The sequence below is a fragment of the Xiphophorus hellerii genome, chromosome 3 (assembly GCF_003331165.1).
Source record: "Xiphophorus hellerii strain 12219 chromosome 3, Xiphophorus_hellerii-4.1, whole genome shotgun sequence".
NCBI lineage: Eukaryota > Metazoa > Chordata > Actinopteri > Cyprinodontiformes > Poeciliidae > Xiphophorus > Xiphophorus hellerii.
The window spans coordinates 23,266,114-23,293,772 of record NC_045674.1 but is presented as its reverse complement, the minus strand read 5'-3'; the positions used below and the strand labels follow the sequence as shown (position 1 = coordinate 23,293,772).

General features: G+C 36.6%; 1 protein-coding gene across 2 annotated transcripts; it reads right to left on the bottom strand.

The window, feature by feature from the left end:
• Positions 1–372: 372 nt before the first annotated feature.
• Positions 373–27,003, bottom strand: ddc (dopa decarboxylase). Of its 2 annotated transcripts, XM_032559534.1 has the most exons (14): positions 26,864–27,001; positions 24,479–24,767; positions 24,116–24,229; positions 23,877–23,996; positions 21,140–21,274; positions 18,914–19,057; positions 18,407–18,473; positions 17,964–18,058; positions 15,356–15,423; positions 14,279–14,355; positions 5,651–5,670; positions 5,463–5,561; positions 2,936–3,037; positions 373–1,876 (listed from the first exon to the last, which is right to left on the bottom strand). In XM_032559534.1, exons 2-14 carry the CDS (start codon positions 24,677–24,679, stop codon positions 1,676–1,678), a joined length of 1,443 nt encoding a protein of 480 aa, XP_032415425.1. In that variant the 5' UTR covers positions 24,680–24,767; positions 26,864–27,001; the 3' UTR covers positions 373–1,675. The 2 variants fall into 2 exon arrangements, with proteins under 2 accessions (XP_032415425.1, XP_032415427.1); XM_032559536.1 differs by lacking the exons at positions 373–1,876; positions 2,936–3,037 and adding an exon at positions 3,044–4,539 and having other exon boundaries at positions 26,864–27,003.
• Between the last annotated feature and the right edge of the window lie 656 nt (positions 27,004–27,659).

The following is a 27,659-nucleotide window of genomic DNA, read 5'->3' as shown; positions in this document are numbered from 1 at the left end:
GTGTGCACTCCGCCTGCCATCTTTAATCAAACAAGCTTCGGCAGGAGAACAGAAGGACTTCATAAAGTTATATCTGTAAAATAATATAAAAAAACAACAACATTTGACTAAATCCCTGGATGATTAAAGGGGAAAAAAATCATTGATATTACCTAAATCAGTACTTTTATGGCTCTGTTTGAGCTATAAACAACTTATTTATGACATATTTCAGTAGCTACTATAGCTCCACTTTGAGGCACTATTACATTTCTGTCTGTGGGAGTCAAACAAGTCAAGAAAACATAAATATCTGACAGATTACAGCAGGCTTCATTAAAAAAAAATTATAACAATGCATGGAGCACACAAAGAAAAGAAAACACTCCTGCATCAAAGTCGGCAGCTCACAAAGAGGTGTTGATTACACGCCATAGATTTATTTATTTTTTTCTCAGACAGATGCAAGACATCAATGCTTTAATTACATTTGTTCATTGCAACAGTTCATATTCATATTTCTTGATCCTGAAATTTAAACATAGGCTTTACAATGAAAGACTGTAAGAAAAAGAAATATACAGGCTTCCAAGAGCAAGTCCCATTGAAGACAGCAACAGGCATGACTGCTTAATTAAAGGGAAACAATGGATTTTATTTATCTGTAGTCAAAGATGTCGTATCACAGTGGGTTTCAAAAATCCAAAGTAGATCTATTTCTTTAAGCACAAATTCACATCATATGTACGCAGTAAGCACATTTGCTTAAAATTGTTTTCTTTTATCTAAACTTACTTGTGGTATTATCTCTGAATGAGTACAAAAATAACCTATGATTACAATTTCCAATAAAATGAAAAAAATATATATTATTAGTACTTTGCATTTGTAAATTAGGAAACATTCGTTCTTCCTTTTCTTATTTAAAAGAATATAACTATCCAGTGCTCCTATGCTACAGATTGCAAACACCCACTGTGGATAAGACAAATAATGAAGAAAATTAAAAATGATTACCTCATCTGTGCCAGTGTAACTAAAACACCAGTGTCTTTACAAAATAGATATTGAACGTGCTTATACCCAAATTCGCAAAACTGGAGTTTTTGAACCTGACATTTTATATCTTTAATTTCACTAACATTCAGATACAGTACATTGAGAAGCTGGTTCTAGATGAAGCAGCAGACATACGCTGTCTAAAGAATTTGTTTTACCATTGATGCATTTGCTATAAAGCTAAGCTGCAGTTCAATCAGCCCTAAATATTTGACAACCAGAAAACACAGAACGGGCACAGAAAAGCTAGCAGAGCGGTAAGTGCACAAGTTGAGAACAGTTACAAAATCACCAAACAGTCACAAACACAAGCTTAGACAAAGCATGAAAAAATTGCAGATGCAAAACGTAATATCTACTCCTCTCCCTTTGTATTTGTTTAGGACTTTTTGCACAGCATGGATTAAGTCATGCTTACGTCACACATGTATATTCAAGACTGTCCAGCAAAAATAATGACAAATACTTCTCAGACTTACCAACTGGCTGCAGACAGAAACTTTACTGACAGCTACAAAAAAAAACTCCACAAATAAACTACAAGGGCATTTTATATCTGCAAACTTCACAAACCTTTTGCCTAAACTTTGGTTGTCATTTCAGCATCAGAGTAGAATGATGCTTCCTAAAGTTATGGTCAATGTGGCTGCTCCTGCAGAAGCTCAAAAGCTAGCTGTGTGATGTGGCGCCATGCTTGCTGGATGTGGCGCGACTCAGTCCTGCGTGCACAGATGGCGAAGCGCAGGACGAAGCGCCCGGAGAGCTGGCAGGGCACCAGGTGGAGCTCTCTGCTCTTCGTGATCTTTTTCAGTAAGTTCTGGTTCAGCTCATTGGAGCCCTGAGAGAAGGGACAGCATGGTGTTCAGATTCCCAATTGCCAAACTTTTCAGAAAGAATAGAGGTTTGTTACATCACAAAATGGACTAAAATAGGTCTTAAAGAACAAGAATCAGGTTCACACGTTTAAACATTTTGCAGACTTTACCGTAGAGGCTGGATATACACATTCCCTCTTCTTATCAGAAATGTTAGAGCATTATTTTTAGTGATTGGTTCAGTGACAAAAAAACTAACACATTTGTAAGCATAGTTCAAACATTTTGAACTATCATTTTGAGGTCAGAATCATCTATAAAGTTTAATACCCTGCTTTGGGATCATTGTCCTTTTGGAATCCCCAACTTTTTCCAGCATCTGTCTCAAATGTGGATTTGAGCTGGAGGATGTCCTTCTTTTACATCATTTGAATCACTGTCTCTGTACTGAAACCACTGGAAGCGTAATGCAACCTTTAATGTTGGTTAAATGTTCTTTGCCTTAAAGGAACATGTAGCCATCCAAACATACTTATTGTCATTGTGGAAAATTCTCCAGTCTTTGTCTCATCAGACAGCAAAATATTTTCCAGTTGCTAAGTCCAAGAGGACAGCTTCAACTTTTTACAAACTTGAAGATGTCCATTCTGGAGCAAGAGATTTTGTTTCTTGGTCAGCATTTATCCCTGCATGAGAATGTAAAACTATTGGTTAGCCTGTAAAGCAGTTTTTGAGTTGATCCTGAACTTCCTAAAAAAATTAGTTTATGACAGTTTGGGTCAGATAGTTGAATCATGGTCACAACTGGGTATTCCAAAAGAAAAAATAAATAAATTACATATATATATTTTTTCTTTACTTTACTTGGAAAACTGAATTTGACATTGTTACGCCCCCAAGGTCTGGGGGTTCAGGGGCGATAACAGACATTTTCAAAGTCCCTTCCCTAATCCATGGACAGGGAATGTATTACACCTAAATTTAGAGGGACCTCTTCCAATTCTATATTGAAAAGAGGACAAATATTACAGGAATGAACAGACTAAGAGAAAATATATGGGGCTGGTGTTATAAGTTATTACCTTAAGTCTGAAGCAGACCAGTCCGAGAACAACTTCAGCACAGATCTCAAACCTCTTGTCTGCTCTTACCAGGCTCTCAAACTCTTTTGCCAGCGCCACTTGCTGTGAACACAAGACATCAAAATGCCCTAAAGTTCAACGTAAAATGTACTCAGGAATGCACAGTGCAAGTAAACAAATATGCAACTTCATTTGATGATTTTTTTTTTCTCAAAACATCAAGATGGAGCTTTTAATAATTAAAGGGTCTAAGATATAACTATGCAAAAATATTACTGGGTCAAGAAAGACATTTGTCTGAGAAGACAATCTCATATTATTCGTCAAATATGTGTTTTCTAATTGAACATGAGATTCAGTAAGAAAACCAACTAATGAAACTGAAGAAGTAACATTTCTGAAATAAAATGTTAACTTTTTGATGAACTTGCTGTTTGCTTGACTGCTTATTTTTGTTGGAGTTGTTCTTTTTATTGCTGTGGGGAAGCAGCATAACGGACTAAACATCTGAAAAATAAGTTCATAATATTCCACATTCTGATGCACTGTTTGGATATTATGTCCCTTTAGTTGTTAAGTTAATATATTATTGTGTCTCAAAATACCCGAGAAAACTAAACTAAAAGGTGCAAGTTGCTTCATTTTCCTCACTAGATGGCAGTGTTGTGTTGTGTAACAAAAAGCAATCTTTTAAACAACTCATCTGGCAGTATTGTAAGAACTGCATGTAATCATCAATAGTTTGACATCTGATGAAACAAGCTAGTGCTGTAATGATTTACATCAACAAGAGGCGAGTTCTGGGAGGCATAACATCCAAGCCATGTAATAGCTTTTATCAGATTTTGCTTTCAGCAAATAGGATTTCCAGACGGGTTGCGAGTGATCAGCCATGCTGCTGCATAATTTATCCACTTAAGATCAGAGAGGCCCTTGAGATGCTGGATGAAAGTGAGCATCAGTCTAGTCATGATAATAAAGTCAGGACACTCCTTCACTTGTCCTGCCTTTTCCCGTTGTGTGAAAATACACACTGAACACGAGCAACAACAATTTTATTTATTTGTTTACAAACAGTTTAGTAGATAATTAACCGTAGTAACCTTATTTCCTGTCTTAACTTATTGTATGTTCATTAAATACTTATTTTAAAACATGAGAGTGACTTGTTAGTGTTTGAAGCTTGACTTCTACACATGTAGTTTTTGCACCTTATAACACTCCCTCAGTCCATCATCCATCAGTAAACAGAGATCTATTGCTTACATCCTGGTAACAGGCTCCTCAGGTTACCTCCAGTTGTTCTCAGCTTATGTCATCATTTCTCATCAAGGCTATTTTGTGGACAAAAAGAGAAGCTACTCAAAATAAAGTGGCCACAATCTTGTGCCTTATTTATGTACGTAGCTGCAGTAAATCTTCTCAGAAGCTGCCACTTTATCTAAAATGGAGAATAAACATGAAACAGGCTCATTTGATTGACGGAGCAGACCAGAGGGAGGAGGTGGAGGAGGAAAAGGAACGCAGAGAGCCAGGCATTCAGCCGTGAAGGATTTGAAGGAAAAGACGAGCAGCAATGCGGTCAGAGATGGGAGGAAATGTTGCTACAAAGAAGAAGATAACAGTCACATGTGTTCTATGTCTGGCAAGATGGATTACGGTTACACTGATGAAGATAGAGTCAGGCAGGGGGACAGAAGAGGGACATTATTGACAAAGAGGATTTCGAGGGGTTAGCATAGATGGAAATGGCATTTACCATAAAGCTCAATTTTAGGGATGGGTAAAAGAGAAGAATGTCAAATAAATAGAGGAAGACGGCAAAGTCAGTCAGCTCAAAAACTGGACTTTTTGTTTAAACGTAAATAATATTTTCAGTGTGTTCATGATTGGCCTGTCTTGTATTGCTCTGTGTTGGCTCAGTAATGGATTGTAAAAAAAAAATAAAAAAAATTAACTTCTCTCACACCCAGTCATTGATGGGACACACTCCAAGCCCTCCTAATCCTACACCATGATAGTTATTAAGACAGTATGGAAAACGGATGGACGTTATTTGCACCATCATGATGAAAAATTACAGATTTATTTTAAAATTATTAACAAATACTACTATAAAAGCCTATACCTGCAAAAATGGAATTTAATCAGAATTGGAAAAACATCCGTGCCAAACATTGTCATTCATCGACCAACAAAGAAGACCTTAATTTAGAAAAGAATGAAAAAAATGAATTTCAAAGAACATTACACATAATACTGTGAAAAGTGTGGGGTTGCTATTCTTCAGCAGGACAGGGAAACTGGTCAGGATTTATTTCTATTAGTAAAAAAAAAAACAAATTAACTGGAAGCTATGTATAATTTTCCTTCCAATTCACAACTGTGATCCACTTTGGGTTGATCTGTCACATATCCCAATGACACCAAGACACAGCAGGGGGGCAATATTTCAGATGAATCAACTCATAAAAAGGCAAAGATATATTTGTAAGCATAACACCCATTCACTCAGCTGGTTGCCTACCTTTCGTATGTGAGCTTGCAGGCCTTTCAGCCCGTACATTCGAAACACAAACCACAACTTCAGAGAGCGAAATCTTCTTCCCAGTGGAATCTGCCAGTGCTGGAGTTTGGAAACAGAAAAGTGGTCAAATCCACAACATTTGTGTTACTGCAGATATTCTGGTCTTTCATAATGATGGTTTCTCTTACTCTGTAATCTGTGACCAGACCTGTTAAAAGAAAAGATAATAATGCTGATCATCAAATGTTGGCGAGATGATAATTTTGTATTCACACATGAGGCGGTCAGAACAACATATTAATCTCTTTGAGGTGATGTTCTTAGTTCACCCGACCGTTTTTTTTTTTTCATAGACATGAATTAATTCAGTGAAACACCAACACATTTTAGTTTGGGAATCGTTTTGCTGATAAGGTTTCAGGCTTATTTTTTTAACTGGCCAGGTGTTGTTCCTCTCCAATGTGCCCACCTTCTCTATCTTACTGATCAGAGTCTTGTCACTCCACAACGCCTTCAGGTAGCTGGTCTCTGCAGAATGGGGCTAGCTTGTGCTAATAACCACTAACTAGAAAAACAAAATTTCTGAAGAAATTTAGCCGGGGCCTGCCAAGGCGCGCCCGTGGGGTATGGGCCCGGCGTCGTCACGCTACAAATTGGCATCGACGCTAAAGAACGCCGCAACGTAATCAGTGGCACGCGGAGAATCGCAAGAACATAAAGTAAGGCGGACGTGCACCATTCAGTATGATTTAAAATTTTTGTCAAGGCTTTTATTTTGGAAGTTTTGTTAAACTTCATTTCAAAGGGCCAAACTAATCCCATGCGTAATAGTCATTGGGTTAAATCAGTTATATAATGCTCAACAGAGCAATTATCTGATTTAAAAATATTCAAGGCTTTTATTTTGAAATTTGCAGTATGCTTCATTTCAGAGGGCCAAACTATTCCATTGTGTAACAGTGCTTTGGATAAAAAAGTCACATAAAGCCAAAAAGCGCAATTACCTGATGTAAAAATATTCAAGGCTTTTATTTTGAAATTATTATTATGCTCCATTTGAAAGTTCCGAACTAATCCCATGTGTAACAGTGCTTTGGATGAAAAAGTCATACAAAGCCAAAAACAGCAATTACATGATGTAAAAATATTCAAGGCTTTTATTTTGAAATTATTATTATGCTCCATTTTAAAGTTCCGAACTAATCCCATGTGTAACAGTGCTTTGGATGAAAAAGTCATATACGGCCAAAAACAGCAATTACCTGATGTAAAAATATTCAAGGCTTTTATTTTGAAATTATTGTTATGCTCCATTTTAAAGTTCCGAACTAATCCCATGTGTAACAGTGCTTTGGATGAAAAAGTCATACAAAGCCAAAAACAGCAATTACATGATGTAAAAATATTCAAGGCTTTTATTTTGAAATTATTATTATGCTCCATTTTAAAGTTCCGAACTAATCCCATGTGTAACAGTGCTTTGGATGAAAAAGTCATACAAAGCCAAAAACAGCAATTACATGATGTAAAAATATTCAAGGCTTTTATTTTGAAATTATTATTATGCTCCATTTTAAAGTTCCGAACTAATCCCATGTGTAACAGTGCTTTGGATGAAAAAGTCATATAAAGCCAAAAAGAGCAATTACATGATGTAAAAATATTCAAGGCTTTTATTTTGAAATTATTATTATGCTCCATTTTAAAGTTCCGAACGAATCCCATGTGTAACAGTGCTTTGGATGAAAAAGTCATACAAAGCCAAAAAGAGCAATTACATGATGTAAAAATATTCAAGGCTTTTATTTTGAAATTTTCAGTATGCTTCATTTCAGAGGGCCAAACTATTCCATTGTGTAACAGTGCTTTGGATAAAAAAGTCACATAAAGCCAAAAAGCGCAATTACCTGATGTAAAAATATTCAAGGCTTTTATTTTGAAATTATTATTATGCTCCATGTTAAAGTTCCGAAGTAATCCCATGTGTAACAGTGCTTTGGATGAAAAAGTCATATACGGCCAAAAAGAGCAATTACCTGATGTAAAAATATTCAAGGTTTTTATTTTGAAATTATTATTATGCTCCATTTTAAAGTTCCGAAGTAATCCCATGTGTAACAGTGCTTTGGATGAAAAAGTCATATACGGCCAAAAAAAGCAATTACGTCATGTAAAATATTCAAGGCTTTTATTTTGAAATTTTCAGTATGCTTAATTTTAAAGTTCCAAACTAATCCCATGTGTAACAGTGCTTTGGATGAAAAAGTCACATAAAGCCAAAAACAGCAATTACCTGATGTAAAAATATTCAAGGCTTTTATTTTGAAATTATTATTATGCTCCATTTTAAAGTTCCGAACTAATCCCATGTGTAACATTGCTTTGGATGAAAAAGTCATATACGGCCAAAAAGAGCAATTACGTCATGTAAAATATTCAAGGCTTTTATTTTGAAATTTTCAGTATGCTTAATTTTAAAGTTCCAAAATAATCCCATGTGTAACAGTTACTGAGTTAAATCAGTTATATACAGCCCATAGCAGCGGGTAGTTCTAAAGGCCAGTTCTCAGTCCTGATCTGTTTCAACTGAGGATAGATAGAACTACAATGATGCGTATTTGTAGTCCAAATCAGCAGCCAATAGCCTCTTGAGATCCGTTGCTATGTTAAATAAGTTTCACACCAAGGTGTGAAGTGTTAGTGAAACAGCCTGAGAGCCTCAGAAAATCCTGTCGCATGACTTTGCTCTGAAGCACCGTGACAGAAAACCGTACGGTCTAGATAAATTTCGAAAACATTTTACCGGAGCAGACAGGCGTATCAATGTCAGGACCGATTTTGATACAAATCGTGCGATATTTGTGGCCGTGATGGCGATTTCAAAATTATTTTGGGCTCAAAAAACCTCTTCATTTCTCACTCTAGCCGAGATGGGCTGTCACTCTAATTTTAGAAAAAATGAGAAACTTTGGGTCGCTTAGAGGCAAATTGTGGACAAACCGTAACTGGTATCGACGAGCCGTCTTCACTTTCGAAGAGATCACAGACGTATCTACAAAATGAAATTTGAATGGCATTTCTAGGTGAATTTGTGACGACACAGAAAATCCTCAAAAATAGGGTATTTCTAGGATTTTTCCCATTGACTTATAATGGGGTTTTTTTCGTAGTTTTTTGCGAATTATGTCGCCACGTTAAGCCCAAATCCCACCAGAAGTAATAGCTGGAATGGCGTGAATTTTCTGCACGTTTTGATACCTCATTTGTAGGTGTGCACCCAGCGGTATGAGCCGCATTAACGGTTACGGAAGAAAAATAAAGAACTAGAAAAACAAAATTTCTGAAGAAATTTAGCCGGGGCCTGCCAAGGCGCGCCCGTCGGGCTTGGGCCCGGCGTCGTCACGCCACAAATTGGCGTCGACGCTAAAGAACGCCGCAACGTAATCAGTGGCACGCGGAGAACCACAAGAACGTTAAGCGAGGCGGACGTGCACCATTCAGTACGATTTAAAATGTTGTCAAGGCTTTTATTTTGGAAGTTTTGTTAAACTTCATTTCAAAGGGCCAAACTAATCCCATGCGTAATAGTCCTTGGGTTAAAATAGTTATATAATGCTCAAAACACAAGTAGCTGATGTAAAAATATTCAAGGCTTTTATTTTGAAATTTTCAGTATGCTTAATTTTAAAGTTCCAAACTAATCCCATGTGTAACAGTGCTTTGGATGAAAAAGTCACATAAAGCCAAAAACAGCAATTACCTGATGTAAAAATATTCAAGGCTTTTATTTTGAAATTATTATTATGCTCCATTTTAAAGTTCCGAACTAATCCCATGTGTAACATTGCTTTGGATGAAAAAGTCATATACGGCCAAAAAGAGCAATTACGTCATGTAAAATATTCAAGGCTTTTATTTTGAAATTTTCAGTATGCTTAATTTTAAAGTTCCAAAATAATCCCATGTGTAACAGTTACTGAGTTAAATCAGTTATATACAGCCCATAGCAGCGGGTAGTTCTAAAGGCCAGTTCTCAGTCCTGATCTGTTTCAACTGAGGATAGATAGAACTACAGCGATGCGTATTTGTAGTCCAAATCAGCAGCCAACAGCCTCTTGAGTTCCGTTGCCATGGTAAATAATGGTCTCAGCAGGTGTGAGCTGTGAGTCATACATGCTCAAACACACAATTGTGTGTTTGAGCCAACACGGTTTACTGAAAAAAAGCATTGGAAACAAATCCTTCTTGTTCGGGAACCGTAATACATATTCGAAAAGCGTTTTGAGCGTATGAGAGGGCAATGTGTCTTCTGCGATAGTCCCGAGATTCATATCTGTACCTCACTCAGAGCATTTACAGTGATGAGAGAAAGAAATGTTGTGCCCAGATCTGAAATTCTATTCAAATACATGGGAGAGAGCCTCAGACAGCCTCAGAAAATCCTGTCGCATGACTTTGCTCTGAAGCACCGTGACAGAAAACCGTACGGTCTAGATAAATTTCGAAAACATTTTACCGGAGCAGACAGGCGTATCAATGTCAGGACCGATTGTGATACTAATCGTGCGATATTTGTGGGCGTGATGGCGATTTCAAAAATGATTTGGGCTGAAAAAGTTGTCTTCATCTCTCACTCTAAGCAGCCAGAGACGCACTCTAACTTTAGGAAAAATGAGAAACTTTGGGTCGCTTAGAGGCAAATTGTGGACAAACCGTAACTGGTATCGACGAGCCGTCTTCACTTTCGAAGAGATCACAGACGTATCTACAAAATGAAATTTGAATGGCATTTCTAGGTGAATTTGTGACGACACAGAAAATCCTCAAAAATAGGGTATTTCTAGGATTTTTCCCATTGACTTATAATGGGGTTTTTTTCGTAGTTTTTTGCGAATTATGTCGCCACGTTAAGCCCAAACCCCACCAGAAGTAATAGCTGGAATGGCGTGAATTTTCTGCACGTTTTGATACCTCATTTGTAGGTGTGCACCCAGCGGTATGAGCCGCATTAACGGTTACGGAAGAAAAATAAAGAATAAAGAAACACTTTCTCCGACAATAGCAATAGGTTCCTGCCATTGCTTTGCATGGCAGGCCCCAACTAGAAAATTTCGGAAGAAATTTAGCCGGGGCCTGCCAAGGCGCGCCCGTCGGGCATGGGCCCGGCGTCGTCACGCCACAAATCGGCGTCGACGCTAAAGAACGCCGCGACGTAATCAGTGGCACGCGGAGAATCGCAAGAACGTTAAGCGAGGCGGACGTGCACCGTTCAGTATTATAAAGTAAGTATATCAGCTAAAATCAGCAGAAACGCTAATGTTAGCGTCATTGCTTTCATCAGTATGTGGGAAATCACTAGGATATTTTCTGTAATTGATTTACTCCATTCAGTATACTAAACATTGCTAAAAAGTAAAATAAATAGCTAATAGCTTATTGAAGCTAAAATGCTAACGCTAATGAACCTTGCATTGAACTGTTTAGTAACAGTTCAATGCTCATAAACTGCAGGAAGGCAGTTCATTAGCATTTACCTAATGATTGTCACAAATATAAATTTTCAATAACGCACACACACACAACATATTACAGTTTAAAAATATATATTGACCTTATGTTAAAGATTTCTACAAACGTTTTACAGGTAAAGTTTACAATGAACCAAAATTACAACATTTAAAGAATACCATAAATTTAAGAATCTAATGTCTCTGCAATAAAAAGAAATTGCTATCTTTTTTATTTTTAAATAACACCTCATATTGTTAAATAACTGATTTTATGTATTCAAGTTTTAAATATTACATTTGAGTTTGCATGGATGTAAAATTACTGCTCAGTTTAAAAATTGCAGTATTTTTAAACTGAGCAGTTTAAAAATATGCTCAGTATTTTTAAACTGCTCAGCTAAACTTTGCTGTTTAGCTCGTTAGCTTGTCGATGTTTCAGTTTTATTCGCTGGGAAAATTATTCTTTGTCTGCTTTGAAGATAAGCAGACAAATAATAAAAAACAAGTTTTGATATTAACTCTCAACTTCATTCACAAAACTTTTTCGTTATTTATTACACAACGAACATGCATTTCACATAAGAACAAAACAATGAGGTGACGTTGCCTGTCCTTGAACACAACGCTGATCCCTCTTCACCCTGTCAATAACTCACACACATCCTCATTGTGTTGTGTTCTGTAAATAAACAAAACACAAGCAAAATCAATAAACTATATGCATATTCCAGTATACTGAGTTTTGGTTTTACATCCATTCTATTTAAATGTAGTTTGTTTGTGCTTACCAATGTTTTCTGGCCGGATGTCTGGCACCGTTTTCCCCTGGTCAGTTTGTCGATGTCTGGTTTTAGTTCTATTCTGTGGCAATCCGCAAAACGGCGTGTAGGTTTTCGTCAGTAATGCGCGATCTGTGCTTGGTCTTGTTTAAAGTCATTATTGAAAACATCTCTTCGCACAGATAGGTGCTTCCAAACGTGGACAAAACACGAGCTGCATGGAGTCGAAGCTGTGGCATCAAATCAGGGGGCAGTAGACGGTAAAAGTAAAAGTCCTCGATTGAAACATCACGGAACTTCGCTCTTTAGCTTCTTAGCTTGTCGATGTTTCAGTTTTATTCGCTGGGAAAATTAATAATCAGCTTGAGGTGACTCTGCTGCACTCTAGTGGCGAGAAGCCGTAATGTTGGTTGGTAAGAATCGGAAGGCATTATGGGATATGTAGTTTGTAGTCAATTCGTGCTCAAAACCTATTTTAAGTCAATCAATGGGGCTGTAAAACGGTGGTAGGGGGGAGAGGGCCACATAAAATGACGTAGCGGGCCACATGTGGCCCGCGGGCCTTGAGTTTGACACATGTGCAATAGAGGATCTATCTGCTGCTCATGCAAAACAGTCTATTTTAATCCCATGTGTAATAGTCATTGGGTTAAATCAGTTATATAATGCTGAAAATGCAAGTAGTTGATGTAAAAATATTCAAGGCTTTTATTTTGAAATTTTCAGTATGCTTCATTTCAAAGGGCCAAACTAATACCATGTGTAACAGTGCTTTGGATGAAAAAGTCAAATAAAGCCAAAAAGAGCAATTACATGATGTAAAAATATTCAAGGCTTTTATTTTGAAATTTTTGTTAAGCTTCATTTCAAAGGGCCAAACTAATACCATGTGTAACAGTGCTTTGGATGAAAAAGTCAAATAAAGCCAAAAACAGCAATTACCTGATGTAAAAATATTCAAGGCTTTTATTTTGAAATTTTCATCAAGCTTAATTTTAAATTGCCACACTAATCCCATGTGTAACAATTGCTGGGTTAAATCAGTTATATACAGCTCAAAAGAGCAATTTTCTGATGTAAAAATATTCAAGGCTTTTATTGTGAAATTTTTGTTAAGCTTCATTTTAAAGTTCAAAACTAATCCCATGTGTAACAGTTACTGAGTTAAATCAGTTATATACAGCCCATAGCAGCAATTAGTTATAAAGGCCAGTTCAGTCCTGATCTGTTTCAACTGAGGATAGATAGAACTACAATGATGCGTATTTGTAGTCCAAATCAGCAGCCAATAGCCTCTTGAGATCCGTTGCTATGTTAAATAAGTTTCACACCAAGGTGTGAAGTGTCAGTGAGACAGCCTGAGAGCCTCAGAAAATCCTGTCGCATGACTTTGCTCTGAAGCACCGTGACAGAAAACCGTACGGTCTAGATAAATTTCGAAAACATTTTACCGGAGCAGACAGGCGTATCAATGTCAGGACCGATTTTGATACTAATCGTGCGATATTTGTGGCCGTGATGGCGATTTCAAAAATGATTTGGGTTGAAAAAGTTGTCTTGATCTCTCACTCTAATCAGCGAGAGAAGCCCTCTAACTTTAGGAAAAATGAGAAACTTTGGGTCGCTTAGAGGCAAATTGTGGACAAACCGTAACTGGTATCGACGAGCCGTCTTCACTTTCGAAGAGATCACAGACGTATCTACAAAATGAAATTTGAATGGCATTTCTAGGTGAATTTGTGACGACACAGAAAATCCTCAAAAATAGGGTATTTCCAGGATTTTTCCCATTGACTTATAATGGGTTTTTTTTCGCAGTTTTTTGCGAATTATGTCGCCACGTTAAGCCCAAATCCCACCAAAAATAATAGCTCCAATGGCGTGAATTTTCTGCACGTTTTGATACCTCATTTGTAGGTGTGCACCCAGCGGTATGAGCCGCATTAACGGTTACGGAAGAAAAATAAAGAATAAAGAGACACCTTGTTGGGTGTAGAGTAATAGGTTCCTGCCATTGCTTTGCATGGCAGGCCCCAATAAAGAAACACTTTCTCCGACAATAGCAATAGGTTCCTGCCATTGCTTTGCATGGCAGGCCCCAATTAGATTGAAGAGTCCGGCTTTTGTAAGGTGCCTCGATGTGGAGGGTGGCAGCTGCCTCTACCTTTCAAACTAATTATAGTGCAAATCTGAGCCCATCTGCAGACTGAGACAGTGCACACCCCCACACAAAGCACGTATAGCAGACATGTTGACAGAGACAGGGGTTATATCATCAAAGCTGGGTAGAGTTTAAATGCTTTTAAAAGTAATCCAGTAATGTTAATTTAACTGACATGAATGCCTCTTGAAAATAAAATTTTGTAAAGGTGAAAACAACAACTTTGTGTTTTTCTAGCACTAAATTGCTCAAACAAAACATCAATGTTTGCGATTGTAAATAGATTAAAATTCAAAATACTTTTATGGGGTTCAACTGCTCTGCATATTATAGCTGAAAGTGACTGAGAAATGATTCAGACTCTACCTGACTCTTGGTTTTCATGCTTCAGGTAGAGAGGCTCCATTTTAAAAGCTCCAATGATGTCTGCCCTCTTCTTCACCCTGTTGATAATCAGATTAACATTTGTACTTCAGTAAATTCACCCAATATATTTTTGACCATTATATCCTGAAATTCATAAACTATGGACTGTGTTTATGATTGGTTACTATAAGTACTACTTGGCCTGGGTTCAGCGTGTGTCTCGAACAATATTACTTCTGTATATTGATTAGCAAAAACCAAGTGAATAAAACTCAATACAAGTGCTTTTGGAGCATTAATTTAAGTTAACACTAATTGATACAGAAGTTTTTTCCTTATATTTTGACAATAAATCATCCTAAAATGTTCCTGTTTCAGATCATCAAACATTACTAAGGCATAATACTCAGTGAGAGGATAAATGTGTTCATATAAATTCAGAAATATCAAAAAAACCTACTGTCTCAGGATTTTTTATCTTTTCAGAAACTACTCATCAAACAAACTTTTTACAATTTGACTTTCTATTTCTGGTCTTTTTTCAGTTATATTTTGAGTGTTTTTACAATTGGGATAAAACCTGTTTTTTTTTATTATTATTATTATTACTTATCCACATGCACATTCAGTAATGTCCACACTGCCAAAATGTTTATTTATTTTGTTGTCAGACTGAGGAAAATTTTTTATTTAAAAACCTCTTCAAACAAATTATAGCGCAAATCTGAGGTTATTTAAAAAGCCATTTTTATCCTGCAGAGCAAGCACTATTTAATAGATGCTGACAGATGGGCCAGGTGGAAGGCAGGGTTCTATTTTTACAGTGCAAATGATAAAGGTGTAGATGGATATCAGTTCTCATTGTAGCTTCATGGATCCATGAGTGAAAGCAAAGACAAATTTGAAGTTATTGTGACAAATATGAACACTGACTTTCAAATAATGGGTTTCTTTCTTGTAAAAATATTTATATCATTGATATATGTAAACTATTATTTAAATTGCACGATAAAAAAAATAAATATATATATATTTTTATTTTCAGAAAGCTAAGCAAACAGAGTTTTGGACACTTACCACATTGCAGAACAGTCAAAGTTGACTAAAAGCCATTTGTGTGGGTTGAAGTTGAAAGAGTCTGCATACTTCAAAATAAAGACAAAATTATTTATTGTGCAACGTCATTCCTTGATTCACATGAATAGAATCGTACAGACGTATTTACACCCCTTGAACTTTAACAAACAATATTTAACATGTAAACCTCAGAGTTATGTATTTTTACTTGGATTTATTGTGGTTGACAAACACAAGGTAGTCCACAACAAGGAATAATAGACAACTCTTAAAATGTTTTACTAGTAATAATCATAAAAGAGTGGGATAAATTTGTATTTAATTTCTTTTACTTGCAAAACAAAACCAAACCAAACCCAGTGTAACTTTCCCCAGAAGTTAAAAAATAAAGTCCTCCTGTGGACAATTTATTCCTAGTTTCTTGAAGGCATCAATGGTTTGTTAAAGAACCATTGAACAAACCACATCATGCAGATCCAGGAAGTCACTAAACAGATCAGGGATGAAGGGGTGTACTAATTTAAACAAGATAATCCCAATTGTGAAATATAGTGGTGAAAGCATCTTGCTGTAGAGATGCTTTATTTCTGAAAGAACATGAAAAAACATCAAATCTTGTATTTGTATTGGTCTTATCACATAAAGTCCCAATAAAACATACTGATGTTTGAAGCTGAAATGCAAATAAATATATTTTGTACCAAAACAAATAAATATCATTGTGATTTGGTGTAAGTTTGAATAATTAATTGTGAAAATCACTTTTTCTTTCTTGGTAAAAACCTAATATATAACCTCATGATCCATCTCAGTGGTTGCAGAGGAAATCTAGTCATCAACATTAATGTCTAGACTAAAGGGGACCCAACTTATTTGCAATGCAAAAGAGGAGCATCCAGTCGGCAGCTTGAATAGAGCATTAGATAACATTCCTTCCTCGCTTAGCGATGAGTTATTCCCAATCTGCTCCCATCTTTTTGTTACCTATCTTTTGTAATATCCTTTCCTCTACCTCCACAAATGCAATAACACAACACAGAGACAATGTGATTCAGAGTCCTGGCTGACAGTTGCCATGCTGACTGACTCAAAATGGTTGCCTCCTTATCCATCACTCATATCCTAGCAACCAGACAGCCAGGGAGGTGTCGTTCTGATGCAAAAAGGATCAGGATTCTACCTCATGTTCCAACCCAACACTGCAATAATGTTTTATGCTCTCAGCTCTGAGATGACAAAAAAATATATAGACTTTGAGAACAAATATCGCAAAATGGAAAAGACAGGAAACTTACAGAAAAGGACATTAAAACTTAAAGTGCATTTGCGTTCTACGAGTCAAAGAAAAGATCAAACTGTTGGCGCTTTTAGCATCAAGACAGCCTTCTCCTATCTCTTTACCACCGCTCTTTGAACTGGTGTGTCTAATAAACGGTGATATATAAAGGTCCAACTCTGCCTCAGGAAATTACTTTGCCCTTATCTCTGTGTCTCTGCACAGCATGGGGAGCAACAGCTGCTTGGGTAGAATCAAAAGGCACATTAATGCTCCTGAGTCTTATACTGATTCGGCCCGTTGCTCTGCTTTGCATGCGTCCTCCTTGACATTAGGCCATCCTTGACGTTATGCCCTTTTCAAAGACCATAAAGTCAGTGTTTTGTCTCAATGATCCAATAACAGATAATTCTTAGGCAACTGAACAGAAAGTGTTTTTCCTTGTTAGTCGGAGACAGGCTGTGCCTATGAAAGTGGATGAGTATTGCTACTTGTAATAGTACAAGGAGTGATATTGTAATAATAATTGTATTATTACAAGGGCCATTTTGTTTGAATATTTAATTTTATTCTATTTTGCCAAGGAGGTTTATTGGTGCAACTTGATTATATTAAGTTTTGCAAAACTGACAATTTTCTCAGTGGGCTATGTAGTTCCCTGCATTCATACCACTTGTACGTTTGATTTAGTCAGATTATGACCAAAAATCTTGTTACATTTCAGTAGGATTTCTCCTTAGAGAAAAGGAGAAAATGAGGCACAATTGTGACAGGCAAGAAAAATGATTCATGGTTTTTGGTGCATCTGCTCATACAGGTGTTTTATACTATGTCTCTAACAATTCTACACAGCCACAAACTAAATGGTTTGGATAGAGAGTGTCTGTGAATTATCATTTTCAAGTCTCGTAATATATTGTTAATTTGATTGAGACTTGGGACGTTCAGACACATTAATATTACTTGAGCAGCTCTGATTCCATATAGGGCTGTTGTAAATCTGGAAAGAACATTATATGTAAAAAAAAATAAATAAAAATGTTGAAAACTTTGTCTTTTCTTCCACTTGGTACTTCAAATATCAAAAGCAGTTTGAAGTTACGGTAACACTTTATTTGACGGGTTGTGAATAAGACTGATATGACATAACACCTGTCATGAACATGAGTAAGTCTTCATGAATATTTATGACTGTTGTCATAAAGTGTCATAAAGTGTAATTACATAAAGTGTGATGAAGTGTTCTGCACAGAATTTGAAAAAGCTAAAGGGGCGTGAATACGTTTTGCATAGTGGAATACGAACAAAGCACTTCTAAGGATTTTTACTCACCTCAATGCCATTCAGTAAAGGCCTAAATTCAGGACAAATAAAGGCACTCCCAGCATAAGCTGCATCAATGTGCATCCACATGTTTTCCTTATTACCTGAAAAAGATGAAGAAGTGGCTACATAAACTTTTAAAGAATAAACTGGGTTGGGATTTTTTTAATGAAAAAAATAATCCTGAGCTTCAAAGATTAATCTCTCTAAATTAAAGGCCTACAAAAATAAATACTGAATATACATTGAAATGGCACTGATACAAGTAATGTAATAAACATTTCTATTTCCTTGGTGCTTTTGATCTTTATTCCCCAAACGTCCTCCTTCTTATTAAGTTTATGAAGAAAATAACAGAAACAATGTGCCTATCTAAAATCAAATAGAGCCATCAGAGCTTCCTGCCATGAGTAATCTGAGGGATTCTAGTTGGCTGCAACTTGCTGACTTACAAAGCGGTCCCAGCTCCATGATATGATCAAATGCACATGATGGTGTGGTCCCAAGAGTCGCGCAAAACTGAAAAACACAGATGTTGATAATCAGAACCTTGAAGCATTCGGTATGTCATAGTCTGTTTTCACAGCCACCACAGTAAGGCATGAAACTGAAGATTTCTACACAAGAAAAGTGAATTTAAATGATTTTTTCCTGGTATGTTATTCTCTTAAATCCTTCTGACAGTCTGATTTTGTCTTGGAAAGCAACTACAGCCTCCCCTTTGTTGTTTGTTGAATTAAGTCTATGGAACCAGATGAGGCAGGAATTATTGCCCCTAACAAGATAGACATACATTAGTTTGGACAGAAACATTGTTATCTTTCAGCAGAAGCCTTGGGTGCATACAGCTGCCTCAGGAGGAAATTACATCATAGCTGACAGCCACAGCTCAGTGGCTGGAAGTGTGTCTACATGTGCGTTTGGTACTGTGGGTAGATGTGCTTTGTGTTGTTCTTTACATAGAAAGGGATGAGACCAGCTGCTTTGTCTTCCTCCACCATCTTCCTCAGCATTTCCTCTCTAACAGCGTAGTGTTCGTCAGTAGGAACCTTCCTCATCATTACTGCTCCAATCAGGGCGGCCCGCTCCACAGAGGAATGAGCCTGAGATGGGAAGATAAGTGATATTGGAGAAAAAGACAAGATAAGAATGTTTTTAATCCTTCTGAGGGAATTGATTCCCAGTTTTTATGCCATTTATCTTCCTGGTTTTCATGAACATGAAAAGTTATTTGTCCAATACTACCCAGCAGTGGGTGTATTTTCTTGTCAATAAATGTATACAACAACATAGTTGTATGATCGATTTAAACCGACTTAGGATTTATAAAGACCTTTTTTTAAATGATCAAGATCAAGAATTAAACTAATCTAAATATTAGCTAAAAACTTGGCAGATGAGCAGGTTTTGATCAGTCACAACCCCGATTCTCACACATTCACATTGCGTCTGAGTTTGGCTGTCTATGTTTGAATGAGTTTGACTCTGATGAGCCCAAAGCTCAGAGTGATGTCGCCTTGGATGGTGCAGCTGAAGCATAAAGTGAAGATGGCAGCAATAGTCTTTCATCTCTAACTCGCACAAATCAGTTTATATCCCTGCTTGACTTTTCCCATCTGTGTAGTTTCCATGTATCTACCAGCCTTGAAATGACTTAATGCTGCATTCTGCTTTTGTAACCCTCCGCACCTCTTCCAGAGAAAAAGGGTGAATTTTTCAATACAATGCCACCGCAAGAAATCATACTTTTATGGTTTAGCAGAACATTTTTCTTTTGAACTATGAAGCAATAAAAAAAGCCTTGTTTCAAAGTCTCAGGTATGCAAAAAATAATAGAAAGAACACATTAATTTGTTCATTTGAGCAGATCTCACTGGGAAAAGAATGATCTATCATATTCTGCTCAGAACCTATTTATTATTAGGACTGGAGAGCTAGTGCTTCGTTACAGGGTAAAGCAGAGACATGCCAGGTTTAGGTATTCTGGTCTGGGTAAAGTAATGGAGCTCAAGCCAATTCAATGTGGAGACAGACCGTACAAACCACCACAACGAACACTGTTTGGCAAAATAAGGCTGTTTTGGTTTTAGCTGAATTATTCAACAGTTAAGAAGTAAAAGTGCAATAAAAGATCTGACTCATTGTTAAAAATAATTGGTTTCGGTGTCCCAGAAATGAAAATAGTGCATCAATTTGTTAAACAGTTAATGTGACCAAAACCTACCAATAAAAGAAAGATTTGTCCTATGCTGCTATGAATCCTTATTTTAGACTTGGGTTAGAGATCTGGCTCTTCAGAACCAGAGGAAAACAAGAAAAACAGAAGGACATACTCAAAAGAACTTTGTCTTACCAGGAAGCTCATCTTTTGGATTTTGTCTCGATGAAATGACCATCAACAACCAAATAGAGAAATAAATGAGAGCTTTGTGTTGTTCCATAGATTCCAACTATATCTGATGTGAGTCTGATGGGTTTTACAGGAACATCTGGACAGTAGCTTTAAGGAATTTTATTAATGTCACACTGAATAAATACGGATAACAGAGTGGAAGATGCTTAAAATGCATTGGTCTAAAGAAACTGTAGGAGTAAAATAAATCAAATAAGCTTATTAATTATTAAGCTTATTAAATAAAGTGTATAGAAAATGCATCCCAATTTTGTGATTATACTTTGTTTGGCTCCAAATTATTTGAATTCAACATTTTGTCCTGGTCCTCCACTGAGGCAATCATCACTTGTTTATGTTAAGCCTGTCATGCTAGAAAGAACACTTCTCCTTACTTGCTGCTGAAGAACATGAACTGGATCCCTGCTAAAGGTCTCTGTGGCCCTCAGGCAACTTCATAATCCAATCACAAAGTCAGTCTGGTTTCAAACCTGATCAGCAATAGCTACTGCCTCACTGACCCCCCACTCTGACTTTGTTATTTTTCACCCTGTGACGCATGTTGGAAAAAATGATGACGACTTCTTAAATAAAAGAAGAAGAAAAAAAAGAAAGACGATAAAAAACAGTCACATAAACTTTATAAATATACAGCTTGGTTCTCTTTTGAACCTTAATGTAAAAACTGTCAGTTTTAATATTGTCAAGTAGGCATCCTAAATTGGAATTCAGGTAAACTAGAACAATGATTATTTTCTTTGAAACAAAGGTTTTTCTGTACTCTTACGCTTACCTGGTCAGAGGTATATGCCACCAGTTTAGAGAGGATTTCAGATTCAGATTTTTTAGAGTCTGTTACCAAGACCCGTCGGATCGTTTTACACCGGGCAGCGAGCAAGGACATCAGGGTCGCTTCACTGGCCGTGCCCTGTCAGACAATTACAGGTTCATCTACATGTTACAGATGTCTGAAAAAATAACAAATAAAATACATTCAAGGAAACAAGGCATGTTCAGGCATACAGGAGAGTACTGTGGTTGGGTTTGTTAATATGATCCTCGCTTGTGCAAACCACTTTGTGTCTAAAAATGAGAAAAATCTAGTAGTATATTGTATTTTATATATCCGCTATTTTCTTTCACAAATAAACCCTAACTGCAATTAGTCATGTGTTTTTCAGTTTATAGTAAATTTTGAGAACTTGAACAGTTTTAAAGAGGAGTTATTGAAGTTGGAAAAAAAAAATCCACATTTTGAATCAAAGAATGTTATTCCTCCATTTATGAGCCCTTTGGTTTATACAAATATACAGTCAAATTACATAATTCAGAACATCGATTTGGATAAGGCTTGTTTTTCAGATAAGACATTTTTGAAAATAACATTTAAGTAGATTTAAGCAGATTTTATTAAGATCTCTTTTCTGTGTTATTTTTTATAGGTCTGACATAATATTAAAAAAAAATTTCCCATCAGCTATAAGTGGAAAATCATAGTAATTAATAAAAACCAATGCTTACTCTGTGTGATTTTTATATATATTGTGCTTAAAAATTTAACTGAGTCAATAATATTTTCATTTATGGAATAATCTCATTGTTCTAAGAGTACAAGTAAAAGAGATAAATAACACATACACAGGTGTATCAGCAGCAACATTGTCCTCAAAAGGCTTGGTGCTTCGGATCAACAAGCACCAAAATAATTCAATCATCTGATGACTCAAGACAGGAAGGAACTGTAATGGCAGCAAAAGTTGACATGGCTGAAAATCTGTTTTCTTTCATAATGCACGACAGTCCTAAAAGGTCTGAAAGGACATGGTTCTTCCAATTTAATAATTATTTTTGTTGGGGTTTTTTTTTCTGGCTACATGCCAAGCTATCAGCCAAGACATAAGGACAATTTCCAAAAGGTGCTGAAATAATTTTAAACATCAACAGAGGACATGTTTGACATTTGCTAAGTATACAATTAATATAAAAATAGAAGGTTTGAGCTCAGTAAACAACCAGATCTGCATTGAGATGCGGCGTAAAATGACTGGAAACAAAATGTACATAGATGGCAACCAGAAGCAAATAATTTCAGCAAAAGGGGTAATTATACAGACAGAATCCGTGACAAACATTCATCCCAAACAAAGAGCTGTTTTTAGTTTATATTTTGCTGATTCAATTTAAGCACAACATCGGTCAAAGTTTTGCATAGTTATAACTGCTGCGCTATACAGAATATAAAAGGAACTTTAAGGTCACCTTTTTTAAAAAGTCCTTCCATTTCCTCTGTGTGGTGACACACGGTTTGTAATAATAGGCTGGCAGTGTGCTGTCACAACACTCATTAACTCTGCAGCAGCAAGAAGAGCTCCTTTGGTTGCCATAGTGAGCTGTTAAGCTGCTATAAAAAACACGAGAGTGGCAGAGACAGAAACAAAACGACGATGAGCCAGATGAGCACGCACGCATAAACGCACCCCCTCACTCAGGTGGAAACAACAGAGGAGGCATGAAATGATCTATCATCAGAGTGCACTCTCCTGCCACACCATTCACCGTCCCAATAACACATGTGCACGCATCTATCTCTTCTGGGTTTCTGTCAATGGAACCCTAAACTAATGCTTAGCCTTCTTCCACACGAAACAATACCGGCGCCATCACTGTCATTTTTCTGTCGTGTGCCTGGAAATGACACAATCAAAAGGCAATTTCCTGCCTATTTTCCCCTGGTTTGTGCCGGTGAGAAAAAAAAAAAAAAAGGACAACAGATCAATAGTGCATAAATTGCTGATGATTGCAGACAAATGTGTCAGTCTAAATACTGGTTTCTCAGTTGTTTGTGTGTGTAATCATCTTTAAAGTCATTTAGACTGATGCCAAAAGTTGAGAAATTTGGAAATATTATTAACCGTAGCATTTATTTGACAGGTACAATTATCTTCTAAATATATGTGTGTGTTTCAATTTAATGTTTTCTTTCTTTGCCACTTTACTCAAACTTCAGTGTTTGTTGAATAATTTTATGTTTTATATTTAAGTGATATACAAAGTAGTGAATATCTGTGAAGTGGAATAAGAGAAGGTTATTTTCTATGTTTGTTCACAAATAAAAATCTGAAAAATGTGATGCTGAGTTCATTTAATCAGTAAGCTCCAGCCCTTTGTTTGCAAGTTTGATGTCCTGTGTAGCCACTAATTATGGAACTGTTTGTTGGAAAGTGCCTCAATTTTTATGCGTTTCTTTATGTTGGTCTTTTATAAAAAATCCAAATAATGTACAGAGAAGCTTGTGGTTGTCAACCCCATCATGTAAACCCCCAATAGTTCGAAGTATTTTGTCTAACTTTTTTTTTTTTTTTTTATGAAAACACATTAGAAAGAGATGTTGCTTAGCAGGCATAAAACAGCATTGTTTCAGCATATACTCCAATAAAATCAAATGTTTTGTGATTAATGGACTGACGGCAGCAAGCCTCGGCTGTGTAATTTTAAATGGCTCTATTGAGACACCACAAAAATATGCTTACCTGAATAACACCACCTCCATGGCCATGTGTCCCGGCTATAAAACTCTCAGGCAGATGCAGCATCTTCCCAAGCCAGTCTAACATCACTGTCTCCAGCTCGGTGCAGGCTGGACTGGCAGCCTAAAATGTCACCGAAATTCAAAGACACACATCAAAAGCTTGTTTCTTCTATGAGCTGAGGATAGAATGTGGAAAAGTAGCATCAATTAAAGAGAGTGTTGCATATGTGAACGGATTACCCAGGAAAATCCAATGCAGCCGATGGCCCCACACAGCATATCAGCCACCATAGCGGGGTAGGAGGAAGCTGCTGGAAAGTAAGCAAAGAAGTTTGGGCTGTGCCAGTGGGTGATCTGGAAAAAGATATATTAGATAAATGATGAAAAGGTAAGTACTACAAATAACAAATGTGAAAACCCAACCTCGCTTTTTAGAGACATTATTCTACATAATGTTCTATCTACTACGTGGGTTAGGATTTATATTTGTTACTACTGTAAAAAATGTATACTATATTTTTGTGGGTAAAAAAAAACAATAGGAAAATCTTTGTAAATTGTATTGTGTTGACCAAATAAAAAGAGCAAATGGTGTCACCTCACCCCTGGCATTATGACCCTCTCCACATCGTGCATTATTTCCTCATAACTCTCAGGCTCAAGTGGGGCCTCAGTGGGGATTAAAGAACGGAGATATCCTGGTTCCAGATCCGGGTACACTGGTCGCTGTTCTATGTTTTCCAAGTAGTCTGCCACGTAGTCAACCATCTCCTTGCCTCTGCGTCGGAACTCTGCTGCATCCATGATGCGACTGGACAGCAGTACAGATTATGGATTTGGCAGGACGTGTTGTTGGTGTTTTAAGCAGCTGGATGTGATTTCTTTGGAATTTCTGAATATTTAGGAAAGAATATGCACACACACATTACCTCTCAAGATTAACCTTTGCTCTAATGGTGGGGAAGGGATTGAACATTATAGAGCTAATCAGCTTTTTGTCAGCAAGAATGGCTTAGAAAACATTTTTGTCATTAACACTGGAAGTACCAGAGAAAGGTCATTTAATATTTCTACCTTTGGACCCCAGAGATGGGTCGACTGACCTGAAGGATTTTATCTAGTAGGTGCTTTTGTTCTGTAAATAAGGCCATTACCTTATAATTACCCTGGTAATGGCCTCAACGCATCTCACAGTTGCACAATTGTTCCTTAGACTTAGACTTAGACTTAGACTGACTTTATTGTCATTTTGCATGCACAGGGTGTATACAGAACGAAATTTCGTTGCATACGGCTCAGGACAATGTTTGAGGTTCCAATGTTGTGAGGTTACTCCAGAGTAAAATAAAATACAGTATAAAATATGAATATAAATCTAAATATAAAATATAAAGTGCAGGACTGACAGTAAAATAGAAGTTATTTAGCTCTGTACATGTGCAAGGTATAAAGTAAAAGTAACTAAATATAAAAATGCCACATTCTCTGGTAATACCAGTCTTTTACACATATAAACACAAAGACATATGAAAAGCCTTCAATGAATAGTATTTTATTGCAGAAATATAATAGCACATTGCAATGATTCAACAGTAGAAAAATCATTGGTGCAACACTTTTTGGTTTCCCTACTTTTAATGCTTTGTACAACTGACTACAGAACAGCATTCAGTCATTTCCTATGAAACTTATGTTGTACAATACATCAGAGGATTTAGGATTCAGATCTAGAGATTAAGATATTTAAAACATCCTATAGTGATGGTTCCCATTATTATAGGTTTTTTTTATATACAATATATAACCTTTAATATATATATATATATATATATATATATATATATATATATATATATATATATATATATATATATATATATATATATATATATATAAAATTGTAATTCCTAGTTGCTGTATTGATGTAACTGTTGTCGTTTTCCACTTTGGACAACTGTGCTTTATTTAAGATTTAGACTTTCTACATTTCTATAGCAATAATTAATTAGGACATATTGTAAAATATATATAATATATGACTGATATTTTGCTATTTACTCTACAAATTTCTTTACCTTGAAACCGACAAATTAGCAAAGAAAAAAAACATACTTTTATTGCTTTTAACCATCTACAGTTTGCCTGTATTGAACTACCCAGTCTAAACTTCTGCTCAAAATAAATATTTGCAGAGAAAAGATTAAATAAATAATAATGTAAAGTACTTTGTGTTACATGAGCTAGAGGGATCAGTAGATTACAAAAAAAAAAGATTGCAGACGTTACAGTTCATTCAAAAATGACAATAAAGCCAGCTGAGTTAACACAAATGAGGATTAAAACCTATATTTAACAGCTTCAGGATTATTTTTTATTTGTGCTTAATATGAAGGGCTTGGGCATTAAGTCTAAGAGGCTGTCCTTTGATTAAGGCAGCACATTTTTAAACAAATAATTGGACTATTGACCTCCATACTGAGCTTTAAGCCACTTTCGCAGTCTATTTTCCTTACACTGTGGTGTGACTTAAAAAGGTTCTGCACACTTTCCTCAGAGCACTCCGGTTTGATACTCTCCTATAAAAAAGTCCTGACAAGATATTCTTCTCTAGTCACCTGATCATATTTATGCTGCAACTAGTAAAATGAAAAACAACCTCATAAACATCCCTCCCTATACAGCTGACCAGTAGCCGAACATGACCTGTGCTTGGGGGTAAATGATTTATAGAAACACAATGACAATTTAATTCGATGGTAGGAGAAAAGGTTGGACCTTATTCTTGTGACGCCCGTTCAAACAGTACAACAGGACACGAACATTGCCCCTTGCACCACGCCATTCAACAAGTGTTACCAAGCGGATCTTTATTTTTTGTTAAGCGGCAGAGCAATTATCCGAAGCCTTATCTCAAATAGGATTAGACATGCTGTATGGATGTGGGTGTGAGTGGGGTGTGTGTGTGGGTGTGTGTGTGGGTGTACTCACACTTTCAGATCCAGAGACCTTCAGCAGCAGTGTTTGGATAGTAGATCCTCGCCTACTTTTTGTTTTGCGTCCACAAGCAGCCAGGCAGACAGACAGGCACGTGTTGAGTGTGTTTGTATGTGTAAGCAGGACAGGAGACATTTGCTCCTTTTATCTCGCCTCTTACCACCCACAATCCACCAACCCCCACGAGGCCAGCCAATAGGAAAGGGGATCATTGCCAACGCAAGGCAGAGTGATTCATAAAGTGTTCCTAACCCAAAGCACGCATGGATGAGCAGAACCCAACTTTGAAATACACTTCACAAAATAATAATCATGATCTGATTGCACACAAAAAAAACATTTAGTGCGGTTATTGAATAAAAGCTGATGTTCCTGTCATTAGCAGCATTGCTGTCATATTTGTTTGAGTTTAAAATCAGCATGAGCTGAGAGGATACTGACCAAGAAAGAAGTGTTACAAGTTCAACTGAACCCTGTAGATCACACATGAACAAGCCAAATGTCCTGTTGGTGAAAGCTCACGCTCACAATACAAAGTTTGGCCTGTTTAGACACATTGTAAGTCACATTGACATTACTTGAATAATGTTAGAATGCACGAAGTTGAGTCCTTTAAACCTAAGATATCACTATATCAACTTTCAAAAAGTGGTGGAAGTCCCATGCTCAGGGTTAGTTTCGTGGCTAGTTGTACTGGTACTTTGTTCACAGTATGGAAAGTGAAAAAAGGAGAGAGAACTCATGATTCTTCACCTCAGATCAACCACTAATTGGCTGAAATCAAACACAA